At 39.9% G+C, this 21,247-nt stretch overlaps 1 protein-coding gene across 15 annotated transcripts in view; it reads right to left on the bottom strand.

Moving 5' to 3' along the window:
- The window catches only part of ZNF618 (zinc finger protein 618), a 179,348-nt gene extending 158,205 nt beyond the window's left edge, over positions 1 to 21,143 (bottom strand). For 12 of the 15 annotated variants that reach the window (XM_032240453.1, XM_032240457.1, XM_032240454.1 and 9 more), the window contains exon 1: positions 21,000 to 21,143. In XM_032240453.1, coding sequence (XP_032096344.1) covers positions 21,000 to 21,032 — 33 coding nt within the window. In that variant the 5' untranslated portion in view covers positions 21,033 to 21,143. The remainder of the gene's footprint in view (positions 1 to 20,999) is intronic. The other 3 variants (XM_032240459.1, XM_032240461.1, XM_032240462.1) reach the window with 1 other exon arrangement.
- Positions 21,144 to 21,247: the final 104 nt, after the last annotated feature.

Raw genomic sequence — 21,247 nt, 5'->3', positions numbered from 1 at the left:
GAAACAAAACATTATCAGTTAGGATAAATGTAAACAGGGATAAGTTCCATATTAAAAGACACAGATCTCAAGGCTCTGAGTGTTTAAATATAAAAAAAAAACCACATGTATCCGAAAGAAATACATAGTAGCTATTTTTTAAGTACACAGAACAATCAAAAGTAAAATAAATATGTAAAACTATACAAGGTAAATTCCAACAACAGAAAACAGGAAGTGCTTTTATAAAAATCACTAGAATTAAAGGTAAAAGCAGGAAATTAACTATAAAAATTAGAAAATCCAGAACTGAAAGTAGAAAGCATAAAACAGGTCAAGGAGGGCCTATTTTTACAGATTAAGGGTACAACCCATAATAAAATGTAGCAGGCAGGTATATTTCTGTTAAATGACCTAGCAATAAAATACATAAAGTAAAATATATAAGGCAAATGGTAAAATCAAAAGAAATATTTTAATATTAGAAGACGTTAACAGGCTCTCAATTTCTTGAAATAATTAGAAAAACTTAACAATATACCTAAGGCCCTATGGGGAATTTGAAAAATATAATTGATAAAATTAATGATACATAAAATTGACTTATATGTGAAAACGGGCAAAAAATAAACCATAAAAACAAAAATTATTTCTTTTACAAGCAGATGAAACATTTATATAAATTAATATTTAAAAGGAATCCAAAAATTTCCACAAATTACAAAAGGCAAAAACCATTATTGGCAACGTTTTCTCACAACAGAATAAGCTAAAAATGAATAAAAATAAACACATTGAAAAAGGAATAACACAGAAATTTAAATTATACTTTTAAATCATCTTTAGGCTAAAGAGAACATTAAAGCTACAACTGTAGAATATTTAGGGGAGAAAATAATAATGACACTTCACAGCAAGTGACTTTGGTCACTTAACAGATGTGACCAAAGGCATACTCAGAGGAAAACTCATTGATTAAGCACTTTTATTACTAAACAGAAAAATACATAGAGAGCTAAGCTTTCACTCAAGAATTTTTAAAAATTTAAAGAAAGCAGAATGATGGGTTTACTGAACATAAAAGTACAATAACTCGGAAGTAGTTAGAATTGACAAATAACTTTAAAAAATTTAAGGGGAAACAATAAAATAATAAAAATCAACAAAATACCCCCTGAATACTCGTCATTCAACCAAGGAATAAAGAAAAAAATAATACGACTACAAAAAAATCAGATTAGGAAATAGAATATACAGAGCACATTCTTAAAATAACATATTCTGTTCTATGCAAATACAGTTCAAGTTCTTGATGAAATGAATACATTCCTCAGAAAATATAAATGGTCAAAACTGTCATGAAAACAGCAAAAGCCAAAATGTTATTGAAGAAAGGATTACAGTAGAAAATAATTATCTCCAAAAACCTGACAAGATAGAGTCTAATGGCAAGTTATTTTAAACTCTGAAAAGATAGATAATTCCCGTGCAATATAAATCATTCCAAGCAGGGACTACAAATAAACATCTGGCATACACATTTAAACCCTCATTTCCTATACTCTTACAAAACACTAAATTGTTTACACATGACAAGGCCTCAGAATCCTCCTCAACACAGCAATCTCAGCAACCACTACCAGTAAGTACATAAGCTGAAATGTATTTATCCTCCATGTTTCAGATCACTGGAAATGCTGGAAAGCCTTCTAATTTATAACCCCTATACTAGCATAACCGCCCCTGTAAAAAATGACAAAAACAGCACACTAAAAATAAAACTGCAGAGCAATCTCACTAATGGACATAGACACAAAACACTGCAAATTGGACCCAGGATGCATTAAAAGAATAAAAACACCATGAACAAAATGGGTTCTTTCCAGGATAGTTTAATATTAGAAAATTTATTAATATAATTCATCACATCAGCAGATCAAAGGAAGAAAACCATATGGCCATCTGGGTACATAATAAAAAGGCATTTGTTAAAAATTCATCATCCTTTTTCCCCCTGTTATTACTAAATAGCTTTATAGTGGGGGAGGGGAATGATTCACACCCTATTGCAAAAGAAAAATTCAAATACAGAAAATTGAAAATCACTCCTCTATCATATCACTCACCTCCATCTTGACAAATTTTAAAAATAAAAAACTCTTAACAACACAGAAGGATGCTTACTTAGTGATAAAAAATATCTATTTCTGAAACCGAAATAAAATATCATACTTGATTACAAAACACTAGAATCCTTCTCACTAAAAAAAGAAATGACAATACAAGAATACTTGTTATCCATGTGGTTATTCAAATTGTTCTAGGAGGTCTAGTCAATGCATAATATAAGAGAAAAAAAGGACAATATTGTAAAAGACATGCAAAAAATGAATATTATTTGCATATGATATTATCGCCTACCTAGAAACCACAAGAAACTACTGGAACTAAGAAGGTAATACAATAAGTTATCCACTAACATAACAATCACATAAAAATCAATAGTTTTTCTATGTGCTCACAGTAATTAGGCAAAATATACAATGAGGGCAATGATCTCAACTACAACTGCAGTCAAAAATATCAAATACCTAGAAATAAACTTAAAAATAAGCGCTCAAAACTTATTTGGAAAACTACAAAATTTGAGTCATATAAAGGAGCATGAATGAATAAAAAACAGACCATGTTACTGGGTAGAAAAACATATTGTCCTTTCTACCCAAGTCATTTTATAAATTCAATATAATTACAATTACAAATAGAAAGCTAAGATCAAATACCACTTTCCTCAAGAAGTTGCCTTGGATTCCCTTTACCAAGATTCATCTTTCCCTCCATCACCCTTGGCAATCAGTCTGAGAGCATTGAACTTTCTGCAGCACAGTCCAGAAGGCTGTGAACAAAATCCATACTGATTCAGCACCCTGGCACCTATTAAGGGTCACTGCCCATAGGTGGCACAATGGTCAGTCAGATGGATGGATAAATTGAAAATGTGTTTAGGATCTTGAAAGACAAAGAATCATCATCCAAACGTAAACTGTCAGCATAAATGCAGAAAAACTGGTTATTAGAGAACTCTAGCCAGTAAAATATGAGATTAAAAAATATTTACTAAAAAAAAAAATTTACTGAAAAATTACTATTTGTATAAATAAATAATGCAAGGATAGATATGAAGTTGACAAAAACCTCTTGGAGCACTGAGGAATTATGGCTCTTTTTTTGCATACATACTCTACGTTTTCTTCATTGAACATGAACTCCTTTCATAATAATGTCAGTAAAGCCTTTTTAAAGAAGATGCTATATTTATTTTCCAAATGAACAAAGCTACAGGGGCAGGTGGAAATATGGAAATGTGTTAAACTAATATGTACCCTGGACCCAATAATCTCTCATTGGGACTATATCAAAAGGAGATGGTTTTAAAATATCAAAATTTTTTATATACAGATGTTCATTACAGCATAATTTTATAAGTGAAAAATCAGAACCAACCTAAATGTTCAACAACAGAGTATGAGTTAAATAAATTATTTTCATCCTCATCTGTGAACATTATATAGTCTTGAAAAATGACTTTGTCATTAGGAAGACAAAGCAGCTTAACAGAGAAGATGAGGGAAGGAAAAGGCAGGAACAAAACTCTAATACATTATGATTTAAATAATAAAAAATATGCTTACAAAATAACCAGAGGCAAAGGTGTCAAAATTTTAATGGTAAATGTAAGAGGGATGAAATTTATTTAGGTAGATCTTTTTATTTTCTGATTTCTCTATATCACTAGATTGTTTAAAAATTAACTTACAGAGCCAACTCTGTAAAAGTTTCTTTAGAAAAAATAAAAAATAAATAAAAAATAAAAATTAGCTTAATAAAACAAATATTAGCATGCACCTAACTGCAGCCAGGGAAACATTTCAGAAAAGCCATGACTGTACATTCTATCTGATTCAATAAGATAACTTACATGGTCCCTAAGGAAAGATACCAGCACATCCATAGCATGTTTTGAAAGGAACTCCATAGGCTTTGGGGTTGGACTTACTCAGGCCAGCCTCTGCTCTGCTGCTTCCCACAGCAAGCTTCTTAACCTCACTCAATCTGTTTCCTTATCTAAATGGCATTGATGCCAGTCTCGCTAACAAGGAGAGTCTGCCCAGTGAAGGAGTCCACCAGAAAGCTGCCTAACTTAGTCAGCACAGCAGGCAGTGCAGTAATTTACATGCTGTTTCCTAAGTCTGCTCTTAAAACATGATTCTAATGTTAACGTTTACTTTAAAGTGATCAAATTAAAACAGTGTGATACCTGTACACCAAGAGAACATGACAGAAAGTCCAGAAACAGACCTAAGTATATGGAAATGTAATGTAAGGTAAAGAGAGCATTTCAAATCAGGCAGGAAAAGATGGATCATTCAATTATTGGTGGTATAGCAAGGGGCTCATCATTTGGGAAAAAATAAAGCCTGATCCCTATGTCCTTCCTTTACACCAAATATACTTCAAATAGATAAACTATTGAAGTATAACAAAACCTATATAAAAAATACAAGAAATTTATAATTTCTGTAAATGCTTTTCTGCTTGTTTCCAGTTATTTCATATTATTTATAAACCCGATTCTACTGTGACCACTTATGCACATATCACATGGTATAAAGACATAAATGTTTGTGTGTATGTTCCTACAAGATAAACTGTTGATGTGTTAGGTTATGGAAGTGTTTGACTTTTTTCTTTACCGTCTTAACCATTTGATATGTACAATCCAACAGTGTTAAGTATACAGGCAGCCTATCTGTCTTCATGGGTTCTGCATCCATGGATTCAACCAACCTTGGATTAAAAATATTCAGAAAAAAAAAAATGAACAGCTGCATCTGTACAGAACACGTACAGACTTTTTCCTTGCCATATTCCCTAAAAATAGACTATGTACACAGCATTTACACTGTATTAGGTACTACACATAATCTAGAGATGATCTGAAATATAGAGGAAGATGTTCATAGGTTCTATGCAAATACACCATTTTATGTCACGGACTTGAGCATCCACGGATTTTTATATTGGGGGGTGGGTCCTGGAACCAAGCCCCCTCGGATACTAAGGGACAACCATGTTCACATTGTTGTGCAACAGATCTCTACGATGTTTTCATTTTACAAAACTGAAACTCTCACCCATTTAACAACTGCCCATTGTCCTTGCACCAGCTGCTGGCAACTACCATTTCACTTTCTGCTTCTGTGTTTGACTTCGATTTCTCTTATAAGTGGAATCACACAATATGTGTCTTTTTGTGATCGCCTTATTTCACCAAGCAGAATGTCCTCAAGTTTCATCCATGTTGTAAAATGAGAGGATTTCCTCCGTTTTTAAGGCTGAATGATATTCTTCCATATATTGTTGATTTGTTAGGTTATGTAAATGTTTAACTTTTTCTCTTACCATCTTAACCATTTTTAAATGTGCCATCCAGTAATGCTAATAATAGAATATTATTCAGCCTTAAAAACAAAGGTTGAATGTATCATATTTTGTTTATTCATCTGTAGATGGACATTTCGGTTGCTTCCACCTTTGGGTATTGCAAATAATGCTGCAATAAACATGGGTGGAAAAACATCTCGAGAACTTGTTTTGAATTTTTAGATATACACCCAGCAATGGGATTGCTGGATCATATGGTAATTCTGGGTTTAATATTCTGGGGAAACATCCTACTGTTTTCCATAGCAGCTGCACCAACAGCACACAAGGGTTCCAATTTCTCCACATCTTCACCAAAACATTTTTTTTAATAATGGCCACATTAATGGGTATTAGGTGATATCTCATTGTGTTTCTGAACTGATGAATGATGTTGGGAATTTCTTCATATGCTTATTGGCCATCAGTATATTTCTTTGGAGAAATATCTACTCAACTTCTTTGCCCATTTTTAAATGGAGTTATTTGGTTTTTGTTGATTTATAGGATTTTATATATATATATATTCTGGAAGTTAACGCCTTGCCAAATACATATGATTTGCAAATGTTTTCTGCCATTCTGTAGGTTGTCTTTTCCCTACAAATTCTTAATGCGAGGAAGTCTTTTTAAATGTGACACACACATATACACACACACAAAGACAGAATCCAAAACACAAAAACATAAATATTTTTCAAAAGTAAATACTGCATTTAACCACCGCTTCCACTAACATTAACTAAGTTTTTAAAAAGGTCTAGAAGAAAATTGGAACCTAAATAACAAAGTCAATCTCTAAAATCCAAAGAGCTTCTCTTTAAAAATGTTTTTAAAAAAGATAAACACCCCAAGAGAAAAACGGGCAAAAAGGTTGAACAGGCAATTCACAAAAGAAATGCAAATAGTTAATAAAAATATACCAACAGATATTCAACCTTATTAGTTTGCCCATCAGGCCATCAAAGATTTAAAATATGAGCACAAGGTGATGGCCAGAATGTGTAAAATGGGCACTCACGATATCCTAATAGAAATGTAAACTGATACCACCTTGCTGGGAGACATGTGGCAAGTTCTGTCTACATGTAGAACATAAGCCCACCATGGCCCTGCAGTCAGCTTTCCAAACAGTGATGTTACGGAGATGATCGCACAAGTGAGAAGCTGTATGAAAAAGATGTTTCTCATAGAGTAGATTATAACAATGACAAATTAGAAATAACCAAAATCCAATCATGCACTGAATTTTGGGCCATACATACAGTAGAAATGCAATGTAGTCAGTAAATCAATAATGAAGATCTACCTACATTTGCTGATGATGAACAACATAAGTTTAAAAAGAAAAAAAGACAGCAGGCCTCAGAACAGCATGGGATATAATCCCATTTGTGTAAAATCATATGTACTTAAACATGTAGAGATGACTTGAATAATGCTCATCAAAATGGGAACAGTGGTTATCTCACCATTTCAGGTGATTTTTTAAAAAGAATAATCTTCATATTTTTCTGTACTGCTTGAATGTTTTTGTAATGAACATGTTATTTTTATAGTCAGGGAAGGAAAAGCTATTTTCACTTGGGAAAAAAAAATAGAAGTGGAGAACTAACTCTTGGTAGACATTTCACACTCAGAAACCAAAATACAGGCCCGTATCCTATGCAGAGACAGTGTAGTCGGGAAGTCCTGAGTTCAAGTCCTGGCCCTGACAATAGTTAGCTGAATGACCTTGGCCAAGTTATTTAGCTTCTTTGTGTCTTGGTTTCTTCCCTGTAAAATAAAGATGATAATTCTGTCATGGAGTTGTTTTGAGGATAAAAGGACTAACATTGACTATGTTCTCAACAAACATTAGTCTCATTCTCCCTTTGAGCTCATTACTGAAAACACATAGCTATGCCTGGCACATAGGTCCTCAAAGTGTGTTAGGTGATTGAATGAGTAGACACATTAACATTCACATAGAAGGACAGATGTCTGAAGGGTGGAAAGATGGAATGGGTGAGTGGGTGTAGAGAGAGATGTGTGGATAGCCAGACAGACAAATTGATGGGTACACTGATGGTATGGTGGCCCGTGTTTTCCAAAGGTGGCCACATCAAGATATATCCCATCTTACATGCTCAATGTGATGTTAACATGCCTCCATAAACAGATGAGTTGATGTTCCACCCTTTGAATGGCGCACACCTTTGTAACTGCCTCAGTCAATACAGTGTGGTGAAGTGATGCTGCATGACTTTGGAGGCTAAGTCATAACAGGTGAGGCTGCAGTTGCTTAGTGCTATCTATCTTGATACATGCATCTTGCAGCCTCAAGATGCCACTTAAGAAGTCTGGACATGTATGAAGTCTCTATGCTGGAGAGACCACACATATGGAAAGGGAGGGAGAGAGATAGACAGAAAAAAAAAAAAAAAAAAGAGATGTGGCTGGCAGGCAGGCCTAAGGAGCTCAGCTGTTCAAGTCTTCAGAATCCAGTCACCAAATATGAGGATGGAGAACCCTTTGTGACAACTCTGCCCCAGACACCATATGACCACAACCAGAGAAAGACTCTGGGCCAGAAGTGACCAGCTGAGCCACTGCCAAATTCCTAGGCCACAGAAACCATGAGAGACAATAAATGATCGTTGTTGTGTTAAACCACTAAGTTTTTGGGGTGACTTGTTGCACAGCAATAAGTATCTAACACAGACAGTGAGGTAAGTGTTTGTGGGTGGGAAGATGAATGGCGCTGACTGGAGGATTGCTGCATGTGGAACCCTGGCAATCAGCACCGTCTTGCACCTGAAATCGGACCTTACCTTGTACATCTCTCTTGTCTGTTTCAATAGCCTCCTGCTTACCTGGCTATTTCAAGCCTCTCTCACCTTGGCTGTTTATACTTCCAGTTGCCCTCCAAGCTCAGATTCTCTGATTAACTGCCCTCCTGCCCAAACTAAAAGCACATGCTTTCTGAGACAACCTAGTCCAAGCCCTTATTGTATGGTAGGGAAAATCGAGGTCCAAAGAGGGTAAAGAATGTACCCAAGACTGGAGACCATGGTTCTTGTCCTGCAGCCCAGGGCTATGTCTCCTCCAGCAGCCTGTGGACTCCAAATATTCCTGACTCCACCTCTCACTGCCTGTTCCTGTCCCATCAGGGCAGCAAGCGACGCTGCAGGCCCTGGCTGGGACATGCCAGAGCTCTTGGCTCCAAGCATACCTTACATCTGTCTGGGCATAAATTTGCATTCTGAATCTGGGAGGCCCCGATTCCAAGTATGTCAAATGTAATTAATTACAGCAAACCTTCTGCAACTGTTTTCAAACGTGGTATTAAAGGCTTTGTGAGCATGGAACACACAACCCGCTGGTCCGCTGAGGCACATGGGGAGCTGGGGAATGAAAGCCAGGGAGTCTCAGACCCAGGCCCCACAGAATGGGGAGAGCAGCTTCCCCAGACGCCATGGCTCCAAACAACCCACCGCAGACAAATGGGTAGCCGTGTCTAAAGTCCCAGCCCAACCACCAACTCCATATCCTGAACCAGTAGTTGTACCTTCCTCAGCTGTACAATGGGAATGGTAAGATACTACACCTCAAAGGGCTCTTGTGAGCTTAGAATACGGTGACCACCTAAATTTGAATCCAACTGCCGCTCACCAGCTGTGTAGCCTTGGGCAATTCCTTTCACCTCTGAATTTACACTCTCTCATATTAAAAAAAAAAAATCCCTACTTTACAAGGTGACTGTTTTAAATGAGATAATAGATATTAAATGCTTAGACCAAGGCCTGTCATATAACATGCACTCCGTAAATGTGCGATGATTATATTTCAAGGCAGATAAATTCCACTGTGCAAAAATAATGTGAGATAAATAAGAATGCTAAACTTCAGTCCTTGAAAAGTTCCTAATTAAAAGAAATAAAATTTTCTAAGGTTGAATTTCCAACACATGGCTCAAACTCCTTGCAAAACATGAAAAGCAGGAGTACTGAGCTGGAAAAATAGAGACTGTTGCTCCTGACTTGGGCCACTCACCCACCTCCAGGTCTCTGATCCAGGCTGGAAGTCAAAGGAGATGACCTCCCACCCTGCCAGCTCTGCCCAGTATAAAAGGATGCCCTCGATCTTCTAGCAGGCTTCCTTCCCAAATCACTACAGGAAACAGACATAACTTAGCAAAAGAATGGCTTCCAGTCCCCATAGGACCCAAAATGTGACCTGTTTCTCTATACCCAAAGTAACTCAGAACTGCACCCTGATCCAAAAAGACCCCAGTTCAAACTCAAAAACGAAACAGACTTTGGAATTTTTTGGTAGGCAAAGAAACTGTTGGGCTATCCTTTAGATTTATTTTTGCTCATCTTGTTGGATTTGCTTTCTTTCAAAGTGTTCAACTAGCGTCTAAGGGTGGGAAAAGCAAAGTGGGAAACAATATAATTTTTTCCCTGAATTACTAATCTCTATCTGTCTTAGAAATTCCCATTACCTCCTCCATTTTGACCACCTACTTATACTAACGCCTACACCACTACATCATCATCCATGCCAGCCTCTGAGTCCTGCAGTCTGTCCAGGTATCTGATAATGATGTTGTGTGACCCTGAGCAAGCCACTTGCCCCCTCTGGGGTTCCACTTCCTTTACTATAAAAGGAGCAGGTTGGCTTAGATCAGCACTGTCCAATAGAAATATAATACCAGCCACAGAGCAAATTTCAAATTTCCTAGTAGCCACATTGTTTTTAAAAGAAAAAAAAAGTAGAAAATAAAGAGAAACCAGTGAAATTAGCATTAATAATATATCTTATTTAATCTAATATTTAAAATATCATTTCAACCTGTAGTCAGTATTTTAAAATTACTCCTGATATCTTTTATGGTCTTTTTTTTTCTATTAAGTCTTTGAAATCTTGTATGAATTGACTAGCCACATTTCAACTACTCATAGCTATGTGCAGCTAGTGGATACCAACACATACTGGATGGCACAGGCTTGGATGCTATCTGCGACCCTTATAGCTCTAGACTCCTCTGATAAAAGCCAGCCTCACAACAAATTCCAACTAAGGCTAGTAGCACCCCAAGGAAGTATCTCTTCCCTGAAGCCTCATTTCAGACTAGTTTCAGTTTTATTTCAGATCAGTTTCACTTTCTGCTTTTCTAGCATACATTATAAGAAACACCCACATAAATACAATTAAATTTTTATAGTTATTTTTCCCAGTTGATGAAATTAAGAAAAAAAAAAATTCCCCAACATCCAAAAATGTCTTCGTCTATTCTTTTTGGGTATTGTAAGCTGCCCAACTACATCTTCTCGGCTTGCAAAAGCTCTTGAGTCCAAAATAAAACAAAACACAAATTCTCTGCCATCTTTCACCTGACAAAAATTCCCACTCTTAGTTCCCCAGTTTTCCATAAAAATGTTGGGACAGGCAGGAATTTGTATGGCACACGCTCAAAGCTGAGAGGTAAGAATGGCTGGCTCCTCAGATATACTGTCTTGGACAGTAATACATCCATTAAGCAAGCCAAAAGAGCTTCTGACTTTGAGTGCTACCAGCAAATTGCAAGCCAGGGGCTTGCCAAGAGATATTCAGGCCTCCTCTGCTTTGCAGGAGCCATTTCCACCCCTGGGGGAGATAGCAGGTTTCATTCTTCCCTGGGTCCTCACCGAGGAACGGGGCTAACCTCTGGTAATCAAAGATCGACCCCTGACACAGGGCTCACTTCACTAGAAAGCAATGGTTTTCCCTGTGTTTTCCATAGCAGAATGAGAGACAAGCATCACCTGACTCCATTTATTCTCTTTAGCTTATATATAAAGCCTCATTCTGCTTTGTCAGCCAAAATATTTATATCATTTTTTTGTCGACTCAATACCATCCTCACCTCAGCCTCCCTCCTTTCCTTTTTTTTTTTTTTTGAGACAGAGTTCGCTCTTGTTACCCAGGCTGGAGTGCAATGCCGTGATCTCGGCTCACCACAACCTCCGCCTCCTGGGTTCAGGCAATTCTCCTGCCTCAGCCTCCTGAGTAGCTGGGATTACAGGCACGCGCCACCATGCCCAGCTGATTTTTTGTAGTTTTAGTAGAGACGGGGTTTCACAAGGTTGACCAGGATGGTCTCGATCTCTTGACCTCGTGATCCACCCGCTTCGGCCCCACAAAGTGCTGGGATTACAGGCGTGAGCCACCGCACCCGGCCCCTCCTTTCCTTTTTAAGAAAAGAAAGCAGTTGTCACCAACATGTTTCTCTAGTTCTTTGCTGTTCATGAAGCACTTTCTAGTCCATTAATTCATATAATGCTTGCAAGAAGCTTGGAGGGGTTTAAGGATGGCCTGTCCTCCCACTTAACAGGTGAGCAAATAGAGGCTGTGTCAGGGTCCCAGACCTCAGGGTCTTCCAGGGCGAGGCAGGCCACATACATGATTGAAACAGGATGAGGCTGGGGAAGGACGCAAACAGGAAAGAATCTGTGAAAGGCCCACAAATTCCAAACTTTTTGAACCCTAGGCTGGCAAAAAGATAAAATAACATACAAGATAAGAGACCCACTCATCTTGTGGGCCTTAGTCGGTGGCTTGATTTACGAAACTTACCCAGCACAGCATTAATAATTGGTATGTGTTATAAAAAGTAATGTATATTTAAAAAGTAACACGTATGTCAGAGTTTACAAGGCATTTTCAAACACGTCATCTAATGTCATTCCTGTGAAGAATCATTACCAGCCCATCTCTCAGATGCAGAAATCAAGATACAGAAGGACTAAGAAACTTGTCTGCTGACTTACAAGTGTGTAAGCAGCAAACCTGTTCCAAACCCAGGTCATCATCCAGGAACCCCAGGGCCTGCCTTGCCTCGCTGCCACATCACTTACACTGCTGAGAGACACCATCCAATCCAGCCGCCCAGCCACAGGCGTCTCCCCTTTGAAACCTGATCACTCCAGGATCAGGCAGAGAAGCAGGTCATCCAGCCCTGCTTTGATGGCAACCCCAAGGGTATCTAATTATAACAAGGCAGGGAGGAGTCAGGATTCTCTCGCTATTTCTCAAGACCAAATTAATTTTAATTCCTTCTGATACAGTGTATAAGCACAGGGCAGAAAAAGCACTGGTTGAGGAATTAAGAAATCTGAGGCTGTTAGTCCCTCTTCTCCATGTTCACTGAGGTCCTAGGCCAAGTCACTCCACCTTCTTCCCAAGGCCTCAGTTTCTCTCTCTCTCTCTCTCTCTCTCTCTCTCTCTCTCTGTGTGTGTGTGTGTGTGTGTGTGTGTGTGTGTGTCAGGAAGGACAAACTGGCTTCCTGTCCCAAGCTAAGCCCAACTGATGGGTGGCATTATATAATACTAGTGACTCTGAGGCCACTAGACAGACTCAACAGAAAGGACTGCCATGATCAATTAGTGATGTCTGCCACAGGCTGGAGGATGAGGAATGGCAGCATGTATGTTACTTATTCACCATCTAGATGATGCACAAATAACACGCCGCAAGTGAAAAGAACTTTGCCCTTTACAAAACTTTTTTCTTACAACCCTCATGACTTTTACAAGAACCCTGTACATCATCATCAATATATCATCATCTCACCTTTACAGATAAGGAAAATAAGGTGCAGGGAAATAAAGCACTTTGGCAAACACCACAAAATGGTTAACTGGTAGAGCAGAGAGGGGAGCCATGCCTTGGCTCTCCAACTACACTCTGCTCGTTCTAGCCTTGGAAATGTCAAACTAGTGTTCCGCTGTTGTCAGGCCAGCTCGTGCATGTGGCTGTGCAGAAGAGACCTTCCATTTATAGGGCTTTGCCTCCCTCCCACGGGCTATTTGCCCCTTTTAGAGGAGAGGCCACAGAAAAATTATAAAACCTCCACAAAGACATGGCAGGGAAGTAGTGCTAAGTCAGAGTTCCAGATGTTTCTTCCCAAGGTGAAGTCCTGCCTTCACTGTACAGGGTGAGGGGGCCAGCCCAGAGAAAAGTGAGGTAAACAGAGCATGGGGCCCCCATCGTCCTCCCCTAGGACAACACCACTCAATCCAAAATGCTTTCAACTGATAGATGCACCTTCGATTTTGTAACAGCTTTTTGAGAAGAAAAAACAAGAGGGAAAAAAAGTTCACTAGAAGACCAAATCTATTGTAAGGCACATCCTCATTTCAGAAATATGGAAACGTTGGCAACAGATGGTCTACCTTAACTTCGGATAGACGGTCTACCTTAACTTAGGATTCTATGCTCGCTTGCTGAAATTGGCCATAAAGTGTCAAAAATGACAGTGTTTTATAAAATTTGCTAAAAAAAAAACTAAGCAAAGAGACAGAGGATTCTGTTTTCTCCCATAAATTTTCCTCGAATCTTTGACATCTGCAAACCAAAATTCAACCAAAGATGGGGTCTAGCTGAGCGTCACTTCACACATTTAGCTCCTTCAAGTTGAAGGGGCCCATGTGCCCAGACATTCTGCAAACTGGCCCTGGTGTTCAGTTGCAGGACCTCTGTCTAAGAAGACCGGGCACAAATACAGGGCACTATACCTGCAAATCCGGCATCTGGTGCCCCCATCCACTTTAAAGAAACACTTTATACAAAAGGAGTAAGGATGGCAGGGGTGAAAGTCATCAGATGAACTTTTTAAAAAATCCCCAAGACACGTAAAAGAGCATTTCCCAATCTAAGGACCCCGCTGCAGTACTTATTCCAAGGGAGCCATGGCTTCAGAGCCAGCTATAAGAAAATGTGCTTCGGGCTCCCTAATCAAACACTGGCTTTGACCAAATGGCCAAACCCAAACTGGTCATCCACTCTTCACTAGACCCAAAGCTCACTGATGGGAGCTATTTCTAAAAATCAAATGAAGTCATCAAATATTTATGGAGCTGCTGCTCTGCGCCAGACCCTAAAATGAATAACCAGTGATCTCTACCCTCGAGGAAGTTACAAGTTAGCCGGAGAAGCAGTAATACAAACAACCACCTCTGACCTGTGGGTCCACAGTGTTTGGGAGGTACCATGGGGGCAGAGAGAGGGGAACTGCCTGGGGTAATTTGTTGGGGGCTCTACAGAAGTGCAGCTGGTCTCGAGGTGGTGTCTCGTTTCTCATGAAGCAGATATGAATGAGGGAAAGGGCACCAGAGGCATGCAGCTCAGCATGAGCAGAAGCTCAAAGACGCACAGGTTCACCTGTGACTGAGACGTATCCCTTTTAAAGCCTTGCCACAGGCTCAGAAACAAATCCAGAAACATTCCAAGGAGCTAGAGCAGCCCTGAATGAAAGCATCCAGAACACTTTCACAAGAAAGTCTCATGGCAGTCTGTTTCAAACCACCAGCCAAGAGTGTACATTTTTACTCGTTGCCTCACTTTGCCTGCTGAAGATGAGCCACCAAGCTTCCAGAACTACCCCAAGTGTTGTCAGTGGGACTCAATCTCCCCAAATGGAGAACCCCTGTCGCTGGGTCGAATCAACTCACATGCCCTGAGCACTTTCTCAGGCCCTCAGACCAGCTGAGAGTCTCCACATGTGACCCCTTCACTTAACCCTAAAACGCCCCTGCAAGGCTAGGATCATTAACCCCCTTTTCCCAGATGTAGAAGCTGTGGTTCCAAAACCAGAGTGACTTTCCTGAAGTCACACAAAGCTAACCACACCATGAGGCTGAATTTCAAACTCTGGTCTGGCTGACCTCAAACCCAGCTTACCATTTTGCCAATTGGGGTGGATTCGGAAAATGTCTTTGCATCTGATCTAAGGCCTGGCCTGGGGAGCTTCCTGCTGATGCCAGGTTTTCAGCTCAGAAATGGATTTCACTGCCAGGCCATCTTTTACTTCTGATCTCCTACCTCTCCTCAGCCCCCAGCCCTGCTCCTGGCCACCTGCTGCTTTTCTGCATCTTCATGCTTCTCTCTGGCAACATTTTATTTAAAATGCACTTCCAACAACTGCCTCCTGGACCTGCACTCCTTGACTTCAACAGCACACAGGCTCCAACACATCATCCTGGAGTTCCTAGCCATCATTTGTCATTTTTAACTACAGCACTGTGGCCTAACCCTGGCAGAAGACTACTTTGGGACAAATAAAAGGGAAACATGGGCCACTCTGCCCTGGAGAGCTATATGGATGGAACTCATTGTCATGTCACTATAGGCTGAAATGCCTCAGAGCAGGTGAGACTTAGATAGGAAGTCCCGCCAACGAAACCCAGAGGTCTCAACGATGTCACTACCCTTCTGGGGCCAGCCAGTGATGACAACAAGATGGAACACTGGTCCAATCCTGTGCTGTCCAGTATGATAGCCACTAGCTACATGTGGCTACCAAACAGGTGACATGTGGCTAGTTAGAATTGAGATGTACTACAGGGCTAAAATACATTAGATTTCAAAGACTTACTACCCCCCCCAAAAGAATGTAACTTTTCACTTTAATAATTTTCATATGGATGGCTTGGTGAAAGGATAGCATTGTGGATATACTGAGTTAAATATGTTAAAATCAGTGTCACCTGTTTCTTTTATTTTCTTTAACACACTACTAGAAAATTAAAAATTACATATGTGGCTCGCATTGGGGACTTGAATTATATTTCTATTAGATAGCGCTGGCCTGACGTATTTAAAAGATGAGGAGACTAAGACAGAAATTCTGGGATTTTTAAGGAGCGCATACACACAAAAACACAGACTGTGTTTTTAAGTCTGATTAAATTAAATATAGCACAAACACAAACTCTCTAACTCCAGAAAAATTTCTCCAGCAATTTAAACTAAAAGTAGGGAAGAAAAGACAAGGACTCCACACACTTTAGATCTCCTCTCCAGCAAGAAGACCTTGCAAAGATGTTGCCCTCAACCTTGCATCTGCCCTTCCATGCTATCCAAGGTCAACAAGCTGGGGTATGTTCCTGGGCTGCCCATGCGGCTGAGCCTTCTTCATAGGTGGCCCTTGAAGTGGGCTCAACCAGGGCTGAAAATATGTGGCACAGGTCACCTAACCCATAGGGTTCACCTAAAAGTTAGCTGAGATAATAAACGAGAAAATAAAGTGCAGTATACCTGCAGCATATCATGGCAGCTCATCTAGTCCAGTACCTTTCAAACTCTTTCAACCGTGACCCACAGGAGGAAATATATTTCACATCACACACAGACATCCACAAATACAAACAACAGTTTCAGGAGAGGATACTTACCTGTACCCTGTGCTATGCCTCTGCTATTTTTCTTCCCCTGTATTCTAGTCTATTCTTGTTTTTAAAAAATTCTGATTGTGATTCACTAAATTGATTTCACAACCCACTAATGGCCCATGATTCAAGGTCTAGCCCAGGAATTACGGTAATTAAGAGGTGCACTCTCCACTCTGATTTGCACTGCTGTTTGGCCACTGTGGCCCCCTCTCCAGCATATAGGAGTTGGGATATGGCCTCAGAATCCTTCTAAACACAGTGATCCAGGCAGCCATAACCAATTCCTTGGAGTTACATTCAGAGATGAAACCTATTTATTGTTGTCCTTGATCTGATCCAAAGTGTTCATTTTATAAATGCAAAAATTGAGGCTTTGAAGGAAAAAGTGATTTGCCCAAGATCATACAGCGAGACCTTGGGTCGGGGGGCCTAGGGCTTCTGAAAAAAGAAGTCACTTCATTTTACATCACCAGAAAGAAGGCACAACTAACACAAAACATCACAAGAACATGGAAAAAATTCAAAATTCCTCATGACCATGAAAAGTCAGCTTATATACATCCAGTGAAATATGGCAAGGAAGTTCTTATCACCCACCAAGGAGAAGACGTAAGGATTCTGAGGTCAGAGGAAGCAGCATGCCAAGAGCTGAGTCAAAAGTGAGAAAAATATTGTATCTGACACTGGAGGAGTTTTAAAACTCAATTTCTCAAGTGAAACAAGCCACTGGCTGTTTATTTTCTAGGACGAGGGAGAGGTCAGCCTTACACTGACCAGCCATCTTTGTTGCTTTCCTTCTGCAAAAGCAAGAACCCTTGTTCAAGTTCACCTCTGTGCGCGGCTGAAAGTATAAGTAAACCTCTTTTCCTAGCTTGGTCCAAAGTCAAGCTATAAAGCAGGCCCTTGAAATTTCAAACCTTATTAGAAAAAAATTTTTTTAAAAAGCCTCCTTAGGCAGAAAAGCAAAACATTAGTAATAAGAGTCTCCACTGTGAAACTGGGTATAAATGATCTTTCACCAAAATAACTTAGCCCATCATCAAATTACCACCCCTCAAGTCCAATTTGCCAGATATTTTGCCCAATATTCTAAGAGAATGTGGTAACAGACAAAAGCTAATAAAAATCAGCTCAGATATCCATTTCTGGTCACCCGTCCACCTAAAATAGGAGGTGAGAAAGCCAAGGCCAAGGTCAGAACTCAATCCAGAGATAGACACCAATAGAAACAAAAGAAAACTGGCCCCGCCCCCAATAGAACCATCATGCACCTCTACTTCCTTACAACAAACATGATTAGAATAACCAATTTTTAAAAAAGAAAAGAAATAAAAAAACAGGTTTACAAAACCAGAAATGATTTTCAACTTCTAACCACAGACAACAGAACAAAATTTCAGCAGAATGGAATGAAGGAATCTGAATTGTGTGTCAGGAGATCCAGGCCACACAAAGGAACGTGCTGCAATATTTTTATTCCTTGCACCAGAAATAACCTGTTATCTACAACCCTGACTTTTTCTCAGATGCCCCTACCCACCCCCTCCACCCCTCCCCAGCCCTTCTCTCCTTCATCACTGCTAAACTCAGGCCTTCTGCCTCAGGAGGCCTCCAGAGCCCCTTGGAAATTATAAATTCCTTGACCGTCCTAGTCATCGGCCTAAATAATTCAACAGAAAAAAATTTTTTTAATTATGCTACTTAAAAAAAAAAAAAAAAAGCTCATTCCAAATATGTCAGAATGTGACCAGTCAGCCCTGAAGGATTTTGTTACTAAAAAAATAAAATCTCCCAAATGCAATGGCGATGATGGGAAATGTCAAGCCTCTGCTATTGTCAAATATACTTCACAGAGATAATTAATATATTTGACTTATTCCACCTAAACATCCAAATTTCCACAAAACAGGGCTGGGAATCTATGGACTGGGGCCACCAGCTCTTCCAAGACCAGCTAGTGGCTGGCAAAAGTGGCAAAAGGTATCCTGTTCTTGCACCAGGTGACCCACCATCAGTTTCCAATCCAAGGTCCCCCCAAGATCCCGCCCTGCAAGTGCTAATGATATGCTCCTTTTGGACAGAAAAATTATAACTTTTGGAGGGGTAGGCTCAAAATCCCCAGCAAGTTCAATCAGATACTAATTGGTCACAAAACCCTTCATCTTTGGGTGGGTACTTAATTTTCATCTGTCAAATTTCAATTCAGTCAATATTTATTTGCCTTCTGAAATTTTTTGTTGTTCTTGTTTCACCTTCATTTGATTCATTTTAAGGCCAAAACCTCCACATGAAATATTGTTTGCACATATGCTTTCATATACCAAAGGCAAACCTTTGGGTTTGGCTTTTGTTTGTATTTTGATTTTTTTTTCCTTTATATTTTTTGCTGCTAAAATCAGCTGAGTTGGTGTTTTACCACATTTCTTCAGCAAAGTAAGTGTTCTACCAAGGAACATAAGAATCAGAATTTTCATCTCCTTTCTGCCCATCCCTCTTTTATCTTTTTCTTGTTAAGTCAGTAAAATTTCTGCTTTTTTTTCTTTTTTTTTTTTTTTTGGTCAAAAACCCCCCAAAATGATCAAGGCTAATGAATTTTCCCCCCTCTGAAAGTAACCAGGTTTTTGAAAAATAACAAATATTGATAAACTCCCAACCTCACATCACAATCAAAGAGGCCTGAAACCAATCTAAATTTTTTTAAGTAATAAATTTTTCAAATTGGAAGAGTGAACAAGACAGAAAAGGAAAAATTTTCTTCCTTACGAAGGATTATTCAATCCTTGTCTTCATCAATTGATTCAGTTGCATGTCATAAAAAATGAGCTTCTGTGAATCCACTGTTAGTTTTTTCATAATAATGTTAATTATGCATATCTTATTTTAATGGCGGTCTCTCCTACAAATCTGTGGGCTACTCAATTTGTATAATGTATGAATTTACATTTTTCCCCTGATTATTGCTCAAAAAAGGTTCCTGACATTTTCTGGATAAAACAACAACAAAAAAGAAATGCCTAGACCTTTCAGGAAACAAAATCAGAAAACAGTCTTAATTATTCCATCAAAACAAAACAAACAAAAAAAAACACACACACACAAAACCCAACAAATACAGAAAAAGGAAAGGATTTCACTGTAACTTTTCCAGTTTCTGTTTTCTTTAGAATCTTAAGATTTAAATGCAGTAAAATATAAATGCAAAATTAAAAAAAAAAAAAAAAAAAAACTACAATTTTTGGGTGTGTCCAAAGCCAACATTTTAGGGTCTATTTTCTCTTTTAAATCCTTCCTTCGTGGAAATAGAAAAAACTTTAAATATTGTCAAATAGAGAAATTAGTCTTTTTTTGCCCGCTGAGCTAAACAAGTTCCAAATTACAATGAAGTACAATTTCTAATTGCTTCATAAAGCCAATTCTCAGTTTTCCCTAAACTCAACAATTTCCCTCTTTTCTTTATTCCAATTAGTTTTTTTCTCAAATCTAAATGAGATGAGTAGCCAAATTGACTTTGCTTTTAGGAGGTGTTTTGCTTTCTCCCCTCCAAGAACTGAATTCATTCAAATTCCAGCTTAATTTTCATTTACATATTATCTGGATTTGGCTTCAGAAATAAAAATTGTCTCCACGCTTCTGGAAAGATCAAAGTGAAAATTTTCACCCGAAAAGAGAAAAAAAAAGAATCTCTTACCCCTCCACTGCCTGGTAGTGCAAACTTTTGAAAAAATAAGAAATAAAAAATATTTCTTTTCAATTTTAATTTCTTTTTTTATTTACAAAATAGTATCCTCTAGGTGGCGTCGTTTTAATGGGAAAAAACTACCGTTTGAAGAAAAATTAGAAAAAAAAAATTGAGAAAGGGAAATATGGCCTAAAAAAAAAAACATTGTTGTAAAAATGGGGGGCCTGGGGGAAGAGACCTCCCGGGGGGTCATCGGGGACCCCAAGTGCAGAGAGGGTCAGGGGAAAATTGCAAATTTGGGGGGGAGGGGGCAGAGCTGGAAGGGGTTGCATTTTTGCAAAATGTGAATTGTCCAAACTGAAATGGCTGCTCTGTTCTCTCGCCGCTTTGTTTTCTGGGCTCCGGTCCGAGCCCGGGGCCGGAGGGGGCGCTGGGTGGGGGCCCCAAAATACCCCCTCGTCACCCCCACTCTCCTCACACCCCGCAGCGCCCGGGGGGGTGCTCTCCGGACCCCGACCCTCCCGTTAGCGCCCACAAAAAGCCCGCAAACGTGCCCAGGCACTTTGCATTTTGCAAATCTTGCAATGAAGTGGCGCAGCGCCCCGGGCCCCGGCCCCCCGGGGTCCCCCGCGCGGTGCTTGCCCCCGGCCCCCAGTCGTACCTGCGGAGCCGCCGCGCCGCCCGGCTGGTTCATGGGTCCGTGCGGGAGGAGGCGGCCCCGGCGCGTCCTGCTCCTCCCGGGCCGGGCTGCTGGTGCGCGCACAATGCCGCCGCCGCCGCCGCCACCGCTCCCTCCTCCGCCCGCCCCGCTCAGGCCGGGGGGGCGGGGGCGCTGGGGGCGCGCGGGGGGGGGCGCCGGCCCTCGCCCCCACCCCCGGCCCGCACCGGCCGCGCCGCGGCCGCCGCCGC

Source organism: Sapajus apella, unplaced genomic scaffold, assembly GCF_009761245.1.
Source record: "Sapajus apella isolate SASKATOON/1434 unplaced genomic scaffold, GSC_monkey_1.0 scaffold46, whole genome shotgun sequence".
In the NCBI taxonomy this organism is placed as follows: domain Eukaryota; kingdom Metazoa; phylum Chordata; class Mammalia; order Primates; family Cebidae; genus Sapajus; species Sapajus apella.
Note: the sequence above shows the minus strand (reverse complement) of the source record. Positions and strands in the feature narration are given on the sequence as shown.